This window comes from Triticum aestivum, chromosome 7D (assembly GCF_018294505.1).
Source record: "Triticum aestivum cultivar Chinese Spring chromosome 7D, IWGSC CS RefSeq v2.1, whole genome shotgun sequence".
In the NCBI taxonomy this organism is placed as follows: Eukaryota; Viridiplantae; Streptophyta; class Magnoliopsida; order Poales; family Poaceae; genus Triticum; species Triticum aestivum.
This window is the reverse complement of record NC_057814.1, coordinates 352,110,538-352,128,659: the sequence shown is the minus strand read 5'-3', so window position 1 is coordinate 352,128,659 and position 18,122 is coordinate 352,110,538. Positions and strand designations below refer to the sequence as shown.

Sequence of the window (18,122 nt, the reverse complement as noted above, 5' to 3'; positions counted from 1 at the left end):
ATGCACAACAGTTCAATTTTTAGTCGTGCGCATCAAGGGCTGTCCCAAACCTGATAGATGTCCCATACAGCTCAAAGGGAAAGACCGAGCATTCAACAGAACTACCATGATATAGCAACGAGAGTCATATAACTGGGAACAATAGCTATACTATGGCAACCACAAGCAAATATTCAGATCAGAGAGCATATATTCAACAGAAACATTTCCTTTTTTTCAACCATAACATTGTCTTATTTGACTATCCGTTACTCATTCGATGAGCAGAGCTGCTGGTGGTCTGTTCTCCCCACCATCAGAAATAAGACCATACAATACACCGGCATAATTCTCGGTCGATCCTCTGAAATATGCCTCCTTCAGCTTTTTGAAGCACCGCAAGGTCAGCAGCGAGTCAGACCCAGCCTGGTGGCAGATCCCCACACGTTGGACACCAAGTAGCTCACCAAGCTTGCTCAAGCCACCATGGAGGCTGCCGCAGTACTTCATGAGATGCTTGATGTCGTACAGCACAGGGAAGTAGATTCTGATGAGGTCAAAGAATCCAGGCATGGTGTCGGGTAGGTTCCGCCCGGTTAGCAGCTTGAGCAGGTACCCGAAGTCGTACCCGCTGTGGAATGTGACCCACTGGAGCTCAGCGTTGAGCAGGACGCCCGACGACATGAGCAGCTCGGCGAAGTGGCCTGTGTCAGCACCCTCGGTGGTGAAGTGGTCGAAGTCGATCCCGCTGTTGCGTAGCAGGTCGATGGAGTCAGCGTTGGCGGGGTCTGAGCGCGGATCGAAACCCCGAAAGTTGAACTGCCAGGCGCAGGGGCGCCCCCCCGTGCCCCTGGCCGGGAGTGCGCCGTTCTCGTCGGAGAGGGTGAGACCAAGCTGGATGAGGCTCAGCATGTCGACGTTGGCCTTGAGGGTGGCGTAGTTGTACTCGTCATTGGAGCGAAAGCTCCCGAGCGGGCGGCACACGATGCCCGGGAACTCGGTGTCCATGGCGATGTACGGGTAATCGTCGACGACGTCACGGATCACGGCGAACTCCGCCTCGAGGTTGTTCGCCCATACCTCGCGGATCTCTACGCCCTCCTCGTCGCCGGGCTTACCATCATCATCGGAGGAGGCGGGTGGCGGTGGGGCAGACATCGGAGCTGGTGCATCCAAAGATTCGGAGAGAGATCTTGTTGGAGGGGGAGGAGCGAAGCGGGCTTGCTAGGGTTAGGGTTTGCGAGACAGACCGGCGGATCGGCGTGGTGGGGAAAGTAATAAGATGAGGAAGGGGAGGCGGAAGCAGGGGCCCACAGGTCAGCGCAGGCGGCGAGTGGAGCGAGAGGCTATGGGAGAAGAGGTGCGTGGACGATAAAGAGGTGGTGGGTGGGGAAGAAAGGAGAGGAAAGTGGAGGCGTAGTTACACCTTGTGAGTTCTTTTTTCATTTGTCAGTGTTTCATTTCATTTTATTTGTTGAAATTAAACTTTCATTGAAATGATTGGTATGTAAACAGTCTATCAAGAGGGTTAGGGCAACTCCAAACCAAATACCAAATGGACAGTTTTAATGTATGCGATGCGTGGATGATAAGAATGGTTGTAGATTCAAGGGAGATGATGGGTGGGGAAGAAAGGAGATGAAAGTGAAGCGGTGCAGCAAGCCGTAGTCACACCGCAGGAGCTCTTCCCTCATTTGTTAGTGTTTCATTATTATTTTTCTTCGTTATAAAATTAAACTTTCACAGAAACGGTTAGTCTGTAAACAGTCTGTCAGGAGCGTCAGGGCAACTCCAAACTGAATACCAAATGGACGGTCCTAAATGTATGAGGACATTTCTCGACGTGTCTGTGAACAGTGGGCGGGCATGGAGCGAGAGGTGCGTGGACGATAAAGAGATGGTGGGTGGGAAGAAAGGAGAGGAAAGTGGAGGCGTAGTCACACCTTGTGAGTTCTTTTCTCATTTGTCAGTGTTTCATTTCATTTTATTTGTTGAAATTAAAATTTCACTAAAATGGTTGGTCTGTGAACAGTCTATCAAGAGGGTTAGGGCAACTCCAAACCAAATACCAAATGGACGGTTCTAAATGTATGTAATCATTTCACGACGTGTCTGTGGGCAGTGGACGGGCAGCGGTGCGTGGATGATAAGAATGGTTGTAGATCCAAGGGAGATGATGGATGGGAAGAAAGGAGATGAAAGTGAAGCGGTGCAGCAAGCCGTAGTCACACCGCGTGAGCTCTTCCCTCATTTGTTAGTGTTCCATTATTGTTTTTCTTCGTTATAAAATTAAACTTTCACAGAAACGGTTAGTCTGTAAACAGTCTGCCAAGAGCGTCAGGGCAACTCCAAACTAAATACCAAATGGACGCTCCTAAATGTATGAGGACATTTCTCGACGTGTCTGTGAACAGTGGGCGGGCAGCCGGGCATCCAACTGAAGCGGACTTCGGATTTTCATTGATATTCGAAATAATAGATGGTAAAAGGACCTAAAAACAACTAAAATCCTACTCCACTCATCTCCAACGGAGTGAGGTCGACAGCCCCGCGCGAGACGGTCCGGAGTTGATAACGAATGCCTCGTTGGCATCGTTGTCGTGTTGGTCTAGCGCGTCGTCGTCCTTGTCCTCCAGCCCCTCGAAGAGGCGGTTGCGCAACACCTCGTTGACGCGGAGCTGCCAACGCTCACGGCAGATGATGCGGCGTTGTGCACGGATGCGAGGATCGCCCGATTCTCGTTCATGAAGCCCAGGTCCGCTGCAGCCATGGCCACTATGGCATCTTCGAACATGCGCTCCGCCGAGAGCCGATCCTCTGCCAGTCGGTGCTGAGCAAGAGGTGGTACCACTACTGTTAGGGCATATTTCTCCCTTAGTGGTTTTGGTTTTGTTGATTGATGACAATGCCTTTGCGGACTAATCGTGTGCTTTGAGCATTTCAGATAATTGATCATATGGCACAAGACGATTCGAGCCCCTCGGAGTTTTTGAGTGAAGACGGTTGTGTTTCCTGCGTTTTTTTCGATGAACTTGAGTCGTAGGGAAACCGTATTATCAAGAGGGGGCCGCTTTAGAAAGGTTTGGGTGGAATCATCACTTACACGTTCTTCTTTGCACCCCGGTTATCTTTCCGATTCGATGGAGTTCTTCCTCTGTTTTGCAGAAGGGTGTTGGAGTGTTGCCAGCGGTAGCACCGCTGCTAGTACCGTGTGTACTACTGTCCTCTGCTCGGGGCTCGTTTTCTTGTGTCGGGTTACACGATAGTCCATCGGTAGTCCCTCTGGCTCCCTTCCGTGGAACCCCTTTTGACCCAGTAGGGCAAGCGGTAGTAGGAGCGATAGTTAAAGCGGTAGTATCGCGCCTACTACTGTTGCCACTACTGCTCGCGGCTCTGCTCTTCAGCGATCCCTTGTTTTACTCAGCGGTACTAGGGAGCGGCAGTAGCAGCTATAAGCAGTAGTACCACCAATTTTGGGCTGTAGTACCGTTGCGTCCGTACTACCACTGCCCCTACCACCACAGTGCAGTAGTACTGCAACCCCAGCGGTAGTATCGCTGGGTCGAGCGGTGGTACCGTTTCGGCAGCTCTACTGGCCCATGGCCCTGTGTCATTGCACGTACTTCCTGTCACTACCGCTCCCCGAGCGGTAGTACCGCTTATGTGCAGGATGAGAGTTGCATAACGGTTGGATTTGTCCCCCACTATATAAAGGGGGGTCTTCTTCCGCAAGAAAATTACCTCTTCCTACCGAAAACTCCATTGTTGCTCCAAAGTTCATTTTAGCCCTATCTCTCTCCCTAGCCAATCGAACTTGTTGATTTTCTAGGGATTGGTTAAGAAGGCCCCGATCTACACTTCCACCAAGAGAAATTTGATTCCCCCCACTAATCTCTTGCAGATCTTGTTATTCTTGGGTGTTTGAGCACCCTGGACGATTGAGGTCACCTCGGAGCCACATTCCATTGTGGTGAAGCTTCGTAGTGGTGTTGGGAGCCTCTAATTCGGTTGTGGAGATTGCCCCAACCTTGTTTGTAAAGGTCGAGTTGCCGCCTTCAAGGGCACCACTAGTGGAATCATGGCATCTCGCATTATGTGAGGGCATGAGGAGACTACGGTGGCCCTAGTGACTTCTTGGGGAGCATTGTGCCTCCACACCGCTCCAACGGAGACGTACTTCCCCTCAAAGGGAAGGAACCTCGGTAACACATCCTCGTCTCCACCGGCTCCACTTGTGGTTATCTCTTACCTTTACTTCATGCAAGCTTTACTTGTGTTGTTTATCTTGCTTGCTTGTGGTTGTGGTTGTTAGCATCATATACTTGCTCACCTAGTTGCATATCTAGACAACCTATTTGTTGTTTAACCTAATTTGTTAAGAAAGGTTAAAAATTGGTATTTGCCTATTCACCCCCTTCCTCTGGTCAACCATATTGATCCTTTCAATTGGTATCAAAGCCTCGTCTCTTTATTAAGGGTTTCACCACCCGAAGAGTATGGTTGACGGCGGTGGTGGTGTTGATGAAGTGCCCGAGGCCGTGGAGTTGAATTCGGTCACCCGAGATGACTTAAATGAAGTTATGGCTTCACTTAAGACATCTATGACGGCTGAAGTCAAGTCCATGCTTAAAGAACTTAAGGGGTTGAAATCTTCTACCGGTCCGTTGTAAGTGGCTAATCCCAGCGCATCGGAGTCCGAGACCAATTCCGGTAAGGAAGCAGTTAAAGGTACTCAAACCTCCGCCCCTCAAGACAAGAATGGGACGGGAACCTTTGCCTCGATTCCTCCTCCCCCGGTCTATGGAGGACCGGTCCCTGCCCCTCATATAAACCATCTTCGTCCTCCTCCTAAGCTTGTGAAGGGTGATTTCACTAATTGGTTTTTTTTGTATCAAGTCTCATTTGAATCACAACTTAACAAATCTTTGCAGAATCATCGAGCAAGGTTTTCTACCCGCATGATCCAAACAACCTCACTCCAAGAGAAGAGGCGGACAATCAATACAATCATTCCGCCGTGTTCATCCTTCAAGCCGCGGTGCCTCCCTAAGACCTAGCTCATTTGCGTCCCTTCGCTCGTGCAAAGGATTATTGGGAACATATTATATCTTTGTATAAGGGAAGCTCAAGCATTCAACAGTCCAATTTTGAGGTGGTTCATGATGAGGCCATGAGTTTGTGATGAATGAAGATGAGGGTCCTCGCGATCTCTACCGAGGATTGACAACTCTTGCGGTTGCTCTTCAAGATCATGGGAGCAAGGATATAGATGATAATTGGATCGAGCGCAAGTTTCTCAAGACCATCATGCCATTCAACAAGGCCATGTCCTCTGTGATTCGTCAAAGGCCAGACTTCCACACCTTGTCTTCAAGTGAAGTGTTGGATGACTTTATTACAATGAACATCATGAACAAGACCGCTGACAATGCGCTAGCTCGTGTCCAACGGTCAAAGAAATCCTCTCATAACCTTGCATTGAAGGCCAATGCCATTCCGGAAGAAGAAGAGAGCTGCCCCGAAGACACCAAATATGCTTACCACGAGCACATGGCTCTTGCATCAAGGCAATTTTGGGGCAACAAGAGAAACTCTGATACGTCCATTTTGCATCATGCTTTTATGTTGGTATTTATTGCATTATGGGCTGCTATTACACATTATGTCACAATACTTATGCCTATTCTCTCTTATTTTACAAGGTTTACATAAAGAGGGAGAATGCCGGCAGCTGGAACTCTGGGCTGGAAAAGGAGCAAATATTAGAGACCTATTCTGCACAACTCCAAAAGTACTGAAACTCCACGGAAGTTATTTTTGGAAATAATAAAAAATACTGAGCGAAGAAAATACCAGAGGGGGCCCACACCCTGGCCACGAGGGTGGGGGGCGCGCCCTACCCCCTGGGCGCGCCCCCTGCCTCGTGGGCCCCCTGGTGGCCTTCCGGTGCCCATCTTCTGCTATATGAAGTCTTTCGTCCGAGAAAAAATCATAAGCAAGCTTTCGGGACGAGACTCCGCCGCCACGAGGTGGAACCTTGGCGGAACCAATCTAGGGCTCCGGCGGAGCTGTTCTGCCGGGGAAACTTCCCTCCGGGAGGGGGAAATCATCGCCATCGTCATCACCAACGCTCCTCTCATCAAGAGGGGGCCAATCTCCATCAACATCTTCAGCAGCACCATCTCCTCTAAAACCCTAGTTCATATCTTGTATCCAATCTTTGTCTCCAAGTCTCAGATTGGTACCTGTGGGTTGCTAGTAGTGTTGATTACTCCTTGTAGTTGATGCTAGTTGGTTTATTTGGTGGAAGATCATATGTTCGGATCCATTATGCATATTAAACCCCTCTGATTATGAACATGAATATGCTTTGCGAGTAGTTACGTTTGTTCCTGAGGACATGGGAGAAGTCTTGCTATTAGTAGTCATGTGAATTTGGTATTCGTTCGATATTTTGATGAGATGTGTGTTGTCTTACCTCTAGTGGTGTTATGTGAACGTCGACTACATGACACTTCACCATTGTTTGGGCCTAGAGGAAGGCATTAGGAAGTAATAAGTAGATGTCGGGTTGCTAGAGTGACAGAAGCTTAAACCCTAGTTTATGTGTTGCTTCGTAAGGGGCTGATTTGGATCCATATGTTTCATGCTATGGTTAGGTTTACCTTAATACTTCTTTTGTAGTTGCGGATGCTTGCAATAGGAGTTAATCATAAGTGGGATGCTTGTCCAAGTAAGGATAGCACCCAAGCATCGGTCCACCCACATATCAAATTATCAAAGTACCGAACGCGAATCATATGAGCGTGATGAAAACTAGCTTGACGATAATTCCCATGTGTCCTCGGGAGCGCTTTTCTCTATATAAGAGTTTTTCCAGGCTTGTCCTTTGCTACAAAAAGGATTGGGCCACCTTGCTGCATTTTATTTACTCTTGTTACTTGTTACCCGTTACAAATTACCTTATCACAAAACTATTTGTTACTTATAATTTCAGTGCTTGCAGAGAGTACCTTACTGAAAACCGCTTGTCATTTCCTTCTGCTCCTCGTTGGGTTCGACACTCTTACTTATCGAAAGGACTACGATAGATCCCCTATACTTGTGGGTCATCAAGACTCTTTTCTGGCGCCGTTGCCGGGGAGTGAAGCGCCTTTGGTAGGTGGAATTTGGTAAGGAAAAATTTATATAGTGTGCTGAAATTTACTGTCACTTGTTACTATGGAAAGTAATCCTTTGAGGGGCTTGTTCGGGGTATCTTCACCTCGACTAGTAGAGCAAAGAGTTGCTCCTCAACCTATTGAACCTACTGAAAATGAAAATGTTTACTTTGAAATTCCTTCGGGTATGATAGAGAAACTGCTAGCTAATCCTTTTGCAGGAGATGGAACATTGCATCCCGATTTACACTTAATCTATGTGGATGAAGTTTGTGGATTATTTAAGCTTGCGGGTATGCCCGATGATGTTATCAAGAATAAGGTCTTCCCTTTATCTTTGAAGGGAGATGCATTGACATGGTATAGGCTATGTGATGATATGGGATCATGGGACTACAAACGGTTGAAATTGGAATTCCATCAGAAGTTTTATCCTATGCATCTTGTTCATCGTGATCGTAATTATATATATAATTTTTGGCCTCGCGAAGGAGAAAGCATCGCTCAAGCTTGGGGGAGGCTTAAGTCAATGTTATATTCATGCCCCAATCATGAGCTCTCAAGAGAAATGATTATTCAAAAAAATTATGCTTGGCTTTCTGACAACAATCGCTCCATGCTCCATACTTCTTATACTGGTTCCTTTATGATGAAGACTATTGAATTCAAATGGGATTTATTGGAAAGAATTAAACGCAACTCTGAATATTGGGATCTCGACGAAGGTAAGGAGTCAGGTATAACACCTAAGTTTGATTGTGTTAAATCTTTTATGGATACCGATGTTTTCCGTAAATTTAGCACTAAATATGGACTTGACTCTGAGATAGTAGCTTCTTTTTGTGAATCCTTTGCTACTCATGTTGATCTCCCTAAGGAGAAGTGGTTTAAATATAATCCTCCCACTGAAGTAAAGGTAGTTGCACCTATTAAAGTTGAAGAAAAGATTATCACTTATAATGATCCTATTGTTCCTACTACTTATGTTGAGAAACCACCTTTCCCTGTTAGATTAAAGGAACATGCTAAAGCTTCAACTGTAGTCAACAAAAGTAATATTAGGACACACAAACCTCCTGAGCAAGTTAAAGTTGAACCTAATATTGCTATGGTTAAAGATCTCTTGGCTGATAATATTGATGTGCATGTTATTTACTTTTGTGATGAGATTGCTAGAATTGCTAAACCTGGTGCTAAAGATAAACATAGACCTGTGGTAGGCATGCCTGTTATCTCTGTTAAAATAGGAGATCATTGTTATCATGGCTTGTGTGATATGGGTGCTAGTGCTAGTGCAATACCTATTTCCTTATACAAAGAAATTATTCATGATATTGCGCCAGCTGAGATAGAAGATATCGATGTTACCATTAAGCTTGCTAATAGAGATACTATTTCACCAATTGGGATTGTTAGAGATGTTGAAGTCTTGTGTGGAAAAACCAAATATCCTGCTGATTTTCTTGTTCTTGGTTCCCCACAAGATAGCTTTTGTCCCATTATATTTGGTAGACCCTTCTTGAACACTGTTAATGCTAAGTTAGATTGCAAGAAGGATGTTGTTACTATTGGTTTGGATGATATGTCACATGAGTTTAATTTCTCTAAATTTCGTAGACAACCCCGTGATGAGGAATTGCCTAGTAAGGATGAAATTATTGGTCTTACTTCTATAGTTGTACCTCCTAATGATCCTTTAGAACAATATTTGCTTGACCATGAAAATGATATGTTCATGAATGAAAGAAGGGAAATAGATGAAGTATTCTTTAAACAAGGACCCATTCTGAAACACAACTTGCCTGTTGAAATCCCAGGGGATCCTCCTCCACCCAAGGGTGATCCCGTGTTTGAGCTTAAACCATTACCTGGTACTCTTAAATATGCTTATCTTGATGAAAAGAAGATATATCCTGTTATTATTAGTGCTAACCTTTCAGAGAAGGAGCTCTGAAGAAGCACCATGCTGCTATTGGATATACTCTTGATGATCTTAAGGGCATTAGTTGCACTCTATGTCAACACAAAATAAATTTGGAGAAAGATGCCAAACCCGTTATTGATCATCAACGACAGCTGAATCCTAAGATGAAAGAAGTGGTAAGAAAGGAAATACTAAAGCTCCTTGAGGTAGGTATAATTTATCCCGTGGCTGATAGTCAGTGGGTAAGTCCTGTCCATTGTGTCCCTAAGAAGGGAGGTATTACTGTCGTTCCTAATGATAAATATGAATTGATTCCGCAAAGAATTATTACAGGTTATAGGATGGTAATTGATTTCCGCAAATTAAATAAGGCTACTAAAAAAGATCATTACCCCTTACCTTTTATTGATCAAATGCTAGAAAGATTATCCAAACATACACATTTTTGCTTTCTAGATGGTTACTCTGGTTTTTCTCAAATACCTGTGTCAGTTGATGATCAAGCAAAGACCACTTTTACTTGCCCTTTCGGTACTTTTGCTTATAGACGTATGCCTTTTGGTTTATGTAATGCACCTGCTACCTTTCAAAGATGCATGATGGCTATATTCTCTGATTTTTGTGAAAAGATATGTGAGGTTTTCATGGACGATTTCTTCGTTTATGGATCCTCTTTTGATGATTGCTTGAGCAACCTTGATCGAGTTTTGCAGAGATGTGAAGAAACTAATCTTGTCTTGAATTGGGAGAAGTGCCACTTTATGGTTAATGAAGGCATTGTCTTGGGGCATAAAATTTCTGAAAGAGGTATTGAGGTTGATAAAGCTAAAGTTGATGCTATTGAAAAGATGCCGTGTCCCAAGGACATCAAAGGTATAAGAAGTTTCCTTGGTCATGCCGGTTTTTATAGGAGGTTCATTAAGGACTTCTCAAAAATTTCTCGGCCTCTGACTAATTTATTACAAAAATATATACCTTTCGTTTTTTATGATGACTGTGTAGAAGCGTTTGAGACACTTAAGAAAGCATTGATTTCTGCACTTATCGTTTAGCCACCTGATTGGAATTTACCCTTTGAAATCATGTGTGATGCTAGTGATTATGCTGTAGGTGCTGTTCTAGGGCAAAGAGTTGATAAGAAATTAAATGTTATTCAATATGCTAGTAAAACTCTAGACAGTGCCCAGAGAAATTATGCTACTACTGAAAAAGAATTCTTAGCAGTTGTATTTGCATGTGATAAGTTCAAACCTTATATTGTTGATTCCAAGGTGACTATTCACACTGATCACGCTGCTATTAAATATCTTATGGAAAAGAAAGATGCTAAACCTAGACTTATTAGATGGGTTCCCTTGCTACAAGAATTTGATTTACATATTATTGATAGAAAGGGAGCTGAGAACCCCGTTGCAGACAACTTGTCTAGGTTAGAGAATGTTCTTGATGACCCACTACCTATTGATGATAGCTTTCCTGATGAACAATTAAATGTCATAAATGCTTCTCGTACTGCTCCATGGTATGCTGATTATGCTAATTACATTGTTGCTAAATTTATACCACATAGTTTCACATACCAGCAGAAGAAAAAGTTCTTCTACAATTTAAGACATTACTTCTGGGATGACCCACATCTTTATAAAGAAGGGGTAGATGGTGTTATTAGGCGTTGTGTACCTGAGCATGAACAGGAACAGATCCTACGCAAGTGTCACTCCGAGGCTTATCGAGCGCACCACGCTGGAGATAGAAGTGCACATAAGGTATTGCAATCCGGTTTTTATTGGCCTACTCTTTTCAAGGATGCTCGTAAGTTTGTCTTATCATGTGATGAATGTCAAAGAATTGGTAACATTAGTAGACGTCAAGGAATGCCTATGAATTATTCACTTGTTATTGAACCATTTGACATTTGGGGCTTTGATTATATGGGACCTTTTCCTTCCTCTAATGGGTATACACATCTTTTAGTTGTTGTTGATTACGTTACTAAGTGGGTAGAAGCTATTCCAACTAGTAGTGCTGATCATAACACCTCTATTAAGATGCTTAAAGAAGTTATTTTTCCGAGGTTTGGAGTCCCTAGATATTTAATGACTGATGGTGGTTCACATTTTATTCATGGTGCTTTTCGTAAGATGCTTGCTAAGTATGACGTTAATCATAGAATTGCATCTCCATATCACCCACAATCTAGTGGTCAAGTAGAATTGAGTAATAGAGAGCTCAAATTAATTTTGCAGAAGACTGTTAATAGGTCTAGAAAAAATTGGTCCAAGAAACTTGATGATGCATTATGGGCCTATAGAACTGCATATAAAAATCCTATGGGTATGTCTCCGTATAAAATGGTTTATGGAAAAGCATGTCACTTACCTCTCGAACTAGAACATAAGGCATATTGGGCTATTAAAGAGCTCAATTATGATTTCAAACTTGCCGGTGAGAAGAGGTTATTTGACATTAGCTCACTTGATGAATGGAGAACCCAAGCCTATGAAAATGCCAAGTTGTTTAAAGAAAAAGTTAAAAGATGGCGTGACAAAAGGATACAAAAGCGTGAGTTCAATGTAGGTGATTATGTATTGTTATACAACTCTCGTTTAAGGTTTTTTGCAGGAAAACTTCTCTCTAAATGGGAAGGTCCTTACGTTATCGAGGAGGTCTATCGTTCCGGTGCCATAAAAATCAACAATTTCGAAGGCACAAATCCGTAGGTGGTGAACGGTCAAAGAATCAAACATTATATCTCAGGTAATCCTATAAATGTTGAAACTAATATTATTGAAACCGTAACCCCGGAGGAATACATAAGAGACACTTTCCAGAATGTTTCAGCCTCCGAAAAGGAATAGGTACGTGGTACGGTAAGTAAACCGACTCCAAAACTGTTCTAATGGCAATTTTCCTCCGTTTTGGAATATTTAAGAAAATAGGAAAATAAGAAGTAGTCCGGGAAGGACACGAGGCCACCATGAGGGTGGAGGGCGTGCCCTACCCCCCTGGGCACGCCCCCTGCCTCGTGGGCACCTCGTGTGCTCTCCGGACTCCGTTTTCTTGCACGATACTTCTTTCGATCGGTAAAAATTTATTATATAATCTCCCAAAGGTTTTGACTCCTGTATCACGCAAATATCCTCTATTCTTGTTTCGAGCTGTTTTCTGTCAGGGTTGTCAAAGCCAGGCATCATGTCGTCCCCCTCCTTCAACAATGGTGACAACGATGCTTGGCTAATGAAGATAGATCTGAAGAGGGAAGAACCCATGGAGATCAACAAGGATGAAGGGATCAAGAAGGCCACGGAGGACCAAGCTCCGGCAGCAGAAGACATCCTTCAACTTGATCACAATCTTCTTACCCCAACTGAGATCGAAGCTTTCAAGATGATTGAGTCAGCTCGTATACAAAACAAGTATCTCACACGTGAAAATATTTTGTTGAAGGAGCATATCATCGCACTCAAGGGCATTATCCGCAAGTTGGAGGACCTCTTACGCTCGATGTGCGACTATCCATCATCACCTCCATATTCTTCACCAGCAAAGGAGATATAATCACATGGGTATGGGCACTCCCCTTGGCAACTGCCAAGCTTGGGGGAGGTGCCCCGGTATCGTATCACCATCACACTCCTATCCTTACCATTTTTCTTAGTTCGATCCTTTTGGCAATATCTTGATCTAGTAGAGTAGAGTTTTAGCATGATTTAGCTTTGAGTTTTGAGTCTTGCTTTATGATCCCTCTATGTAATCGAGTCCGTGAGCTATATAATAAAGATTAGTGTTGAGTCAAGGGCTTGGTTATTTTGCTATGGTCTTGAGTGAATAAAAGAAAAAGAAAACATAAAATAAATAAAAGAGATCATATTGATCTTATGGAGAGTAATGACTTCACATATAAAGAGTATGATGATTAAAATTTGTTGAGAGTTGATAAACATAGTTTTGGTCATCGTTGCAATTAATAGGAAGTAATAAAGAAAGAGAGGTTTCACATATAAATGTACTATCTTGGACATCTTTTATGATTGTGAGCACTCATTAAAATATGACATGCTAAAGAGTTTATGTTGGACAAGGAAGACAACGTAATGGGTTATGTTTTCTTATATCTGAGATAAAGTATATTGTCATGGATCATCCAACATGTTGAGTTTGCCTTTCTCCCTCATGCTAGCCAATTCTTTGCACCAAGTAGAGATACTACTTGTGCTTCCAAATACCCTTAAACCCAATTTTGCCATGAGAGTCCACCATATCTACCTATGGATTGAGTAAGATCCTTCAAGTAAGTCGTCATCGGTGCAAGCAATAAAAAATTGCTCTCTAAATATGTATGATTGATTAGTGTGGAGGAAATAAGCTTTATACGATCTTGTGACGTGGAAGAAATAAAAGCGACGAACTGCATAATAAAGGTCCATATCACAAGTGGCAATATAAAGTGACGTTCTTTCGCATTAAGATTTTGTGCATCCAACCCTGAAAGCGCATGACAACCTCTGCTTCCCTCTGCGAAGGGCCTATCTTTTACTTTTATCTTCTACCTTATGCAAGAGTCATGGTGATCTTCACCTTTCCTTTTTACATTTTATCCTTTGGAAAGCACAGTGTGTTGGAAAGATCCTGATATATATATATATATCCAATTGGATGTAAGTTAGGATGAACTATTATTGTTGACATTACCCTTGAGGTAAAAGGTTGGGAGGCGAAACTATAAGCCCCTATCTTTCTCTGTGTCCGATTAAAACTCTGTAACCACAAGTATTGCGTGAGTGTTAGCAATTGTGAAAGAATAAATGATAGTTGAGTATGTGGACTTGCTGAAAAGCTCTTACATAGACTCTTTCCGAGGTTATGATAAATTGCAATTGCCTCAATGACTGAGATTATCGTTTGTTAGTTCTCAATAAAGTTTCTGATTCATACTTTGCATTGTGAATAGATTATTACTTGAGCATAAGAAACCATATGACAATATCCATATATGTTGCTGTTATAAGAATGATCATGATGCCCTCATGTCCGTATTTTATTTTATCGACACCTCTACCTCTAAACATGTGGAAATATTTATCGTTATCGGCTTCCGCTTGAGGACAAGCGAGGTCTAAGCTTGGGGGAGTTGATACGTCCATTTTACATCATGCTTTTATGTTGATATTTATTGCATTATGGGCTGTTATTACACATTATGTCACAATAGTTATGCCTATTCTCTCTTATTTTACAAGGTTTACATAAAGAGGGAGAATGCCGGCAGCTGGAACTCTGGGCTGGAAAAGGAGCAAATATTAGAGACCTATTCTGCACAACTCCAAAAGTCCCGAAACTCCATGGAAGTTATTTTTGGAAATAATAAAAAATATTGAGCGAATAAAATACCAGAGGGGGCCCACACCCTGGCCACGAGGGTGGGGGCACGACCTACCCCCCTGGGCGCCCCCTGCCTCATGGGCCCCCTGGTGGCCTTTCGGTGCCCATCTTCTGCTATATGAAGTCTTTCGTCCGAGAAAAAATCATAAGCATGCTTTCGGGACGAGACTCCGTCGCCACGAGGCGGAACCTTGGCGGAACCAATCTAGGGCTCCGGCGGAGCTGTTCTGCCGGGGAAACTTCCCTCCGGGAGGGGGAAATCATCGCCATCGTCATCACCAACGCTCCTCTCATCGGGAGGGGCCCAATCTCCATCAACATCTTCACCAGCACCATCTCCTCTAAAACCCTAGTTCATCTCTTGTATCCAATCTTTGTCTCCAAGTCTCAGATTGGTACATGTGGGTTGCTAGTAGTGTTGATTACTCCTTGTAGTTGATGCTAGTTGGTTTATTTGGTGGAAGATCATATGTTCAGATCCATTATGCATATTAATACCCCTATGATTATGAACATGAATATGCTTTGTGAGTAGTTACGTTTGTTCCTGAGGACATGGGAGAAGTCTTGCTATTAGTAGTCATGTGAATTTGGTATTTGTTCGATATTTTGATGAGATGTATGTTGTCTTACCTCTAGTGGTGTTATGTGAACGTCGACTACATGACACTTCACCATTGTTTGGGCCTAGAGGAAGGCATTGGGAAGTAATAAGCAGATGATGGGTTGCTAGAGTGACAGAAGCTTAAACCCTAGTTTATGCGTTGCTTCGTAAGGGGCTGATTTGGATCCATATGTTTCATGCTATGGTTAGGTTTACCTTAATACTTCTTTTGTAGTTGCAGATGATTACAATAGGAGTTAATCATAAGTGGGATGCTTGTCCAAGTAAGGACAACACCCAAGCACTGGTCCACCCACATATCAAATTATCAAAGTACCGAACGTGAATCATATGAGCGTGATGAAAACTAGCTTGACGATAATTCCCATGTGTCCTCGGGAGCGCTTTTCTCTATATAAGAGTTTTTCCAGGCTTGTCCTTTGCTACAAAAAGGATTGGGCCACCTTGCTGCATTTTATTTACTCTTGTTACTTGTTACCCGTTACAAATTACCTTATCACAAAACGATCTATTACTTATAATTTCAGTGCTTGCAAAGAGTACCTTACTGAAAACCGCTTGTCATTTCCTTCTGCTCCTCGTTGGGTTCGACACTCTTACTTATCGAAAGGACTACGATAGATCCCCTATACTTGTGGGTCATCAAACTCAAGGCCCAACTTCTCCAAGAACAACTCAAGTGGCTCAAAGGGCAAGCAACGAGTGATCACTTGCTACAATTGTGGCAATGTGAGTCACTTTGTGGTGGATTGTCCATATGAGAAGAGGGAGGACAATGGTGGCAAGCTCATTCGCAAAGACAAGGCCAAGTCCTTCCCAAACAAGAACAACTTCACCAAGAAGATACCTCAAAAGGGCTTGGTGGCACAAGAAGAGTACATCTCCAATGATGATGATGAAGATACAAGTGGTGAAGGAATGCCACTGACAACCGTGGCCATTGCCACCTCTTCCCCAACTAAGGTGTCTCTCTTCGGCGCCCCCAAGTTCCTCATTATCGGTGTCAAAACGGCAGACCTCGGGGTAGGGGGTCCCGAGCTGTGGATCTCTGATAGAGGGTAACAGGGACGAAGGAGACGATGTTTACCCATGTTCGGGCCCTCTTGATGGAGGTAAAACCCTACGTCCTACTCTTGTTTATATCAATGGAGATGTATCAAGTACAGAGTTGATCTACCTCAAGATCGTAATGTGTGGTCTAACTCTAGGGCTAGGTGAATGATTTTGTGTTGATGTCATAATGATCAATCGACTAGCCTGGACCCGGCTTATATAATGTATGGGAGGCCTAGGATAACAAGTCCTAGTGGGCTACGTGGTGAAGAGGTGTCCTTGACTTGATCACCAAGTCTTGTGGAATCTTCCTCGTACAAGTCATGGGCTGCCCGAAGTGGCCCATTAGTGAACCGCCATGGGGGTCCTCATCCCAACCCACCTGGTCAGGAGACGACATGGTGAGTACCCCCTAGTCCAGGACACGGTCAGTAGCCCCTGAACCGGTCTTCAAGTTGGGGACGCTCCTCGGTTCTTCCGAACTGTTCTTCGTATTTGGTCGCCAGTCTTGAAAACTGGTTCAACAAATCTTCCCATATTCGATCTTGAGGATCCGAAGAGTTTTCACGTTGGTTATCTGAGGAGACCCTTTATGTTCTCGGCCTCTATCAATGCCTTGTTACTTTTACACCACTCATCGGGTTCAAAGTTTTTCCTGTGTGGTGGTGTCTTCTTGCATCCGAGCTCCAACGCCGAACTGCATACAAGGTATCTTTTTGAAGCCGAGCTACAATATCGGTCTGCATCTGAGGTGTCATAGATTATCTCGGTCTTGAAAAAGTTGAAGGAGTTCAACCGAGCTTAATGCCAGAAACGTCCTATATGGATCTAGCCACTTGCATCCAAGCACCACCTGGGTCGTGGGCTGTTTTTTGTGGAATTTATTTCTAATCGATGCAATTAATTTGCTGACAAGATGTATAGCCAGTAGCCCTCAAGGTGTCTGTCGGCCTAAAACCCGAGATGCACCTGAAGGAAAAAATAATAAAATAAAACCGTTGGTCCAAGTAGCCCTTGAGACTCAAGTCTATTCGCGAAATCGGCCTGAGGATTGATTCCTTGCTCGGCGGCATACTTAGGAACGGAAACGCGGTGCAAAATGGCTCCCGAGACTTAGCTTGGGTGTGGCCGACCAACCTAATGACCATAATCTCCTTGGAAACTATGTTGCACTTTGAATTTTACTGCATTGAATCAACAATGCAGTAGCCCTCGAGACTTGGGTTGGGCACATGGCCGACCCTAGGATCGTATCTCCTGGGGAACGTGTTCAACTGTTATGTGCGTTTTGACAATGCCGAGGTGCAGCTAGGCAGGAAAGATGCTAAACTGCGAGTCAGAAAGATTTCTCAAGCAAAACCATCACGCAGAACCCCTTGATCAAGAGGATGCCCCGCCCCCTGAAAGGAAAACATAAAATAGGTTAAAAGTATTATAAGCTCGAAAAACAAAAAACTTATGTGAAAGCTTTACGTCCAAAGTAAATCAAGTTTTTGGTGCCAACTCAAAAATTGGTCTTAAAACTAGTTTGTGCTTCCGTTGTGCTTTAACATGATACATTCGATCTCCAGACTTCAAGTGGGTCAGCCTTCAGCTTCAACCTCCTTTCCCGAAGGCGAAGTGCTTCTCATTATGACAGTTTAGCGAATTAAGCTCGAGTGGCTTTAGAGAGAAATCAGGCTATCCGGTTATTGACCACACAATCGAGTCGAGAAAGGAGTAGTAAAAAAAGACTTTGCAACGACTTAGAAGAAAACACTTATTATAAAACGGCTCATATAAATTTAAGAGCCCCAATTTAACATGGGTAAAAGTAGTGTTTTGGACAAAAAACATTTTTGACAAACAAATTTTTTGTTTACACAAAATATAACGCTTGGTTAAACCTAGCAAAAATTAAAGGATTGGAGGAAATTTGAGCATGAAAGCGACTTAGCTAGTTAATGTGCTTGGTTTTGATGACGAGGTCTAGGATTGTGGCGGGATGAAGACGTAGTCC

The 18,122-nt window shown here is 43.6% G+C and overlaps 1 protein-coding gene across 1 annotated transcript; it reads right to left on the bottom strand.

The window, feature by feature from the left end:
- Nucleotides 1-172: 172 nt before the first annotated feature.
- Nucleotides 173-1,341, bottom strand: LOC123163764 (probable CCR4-associated factor 1 homolog 7). The gene has a single exon (XM_044581148.1). It carries the CDS (start codon nucleotides 1,135-1,137, stop codon nucleotides 253-255), a length of 885 nt encoding a protein of 294 aa, XP_044437083.1. The 5' UTR covers nucleotides 1,138-1,341; the 3' UTR covers nucleotides 173-252.
- Between the last annotated feature and the right edge of the window lie 16,781 nt (nucleotides 1,342-18,122).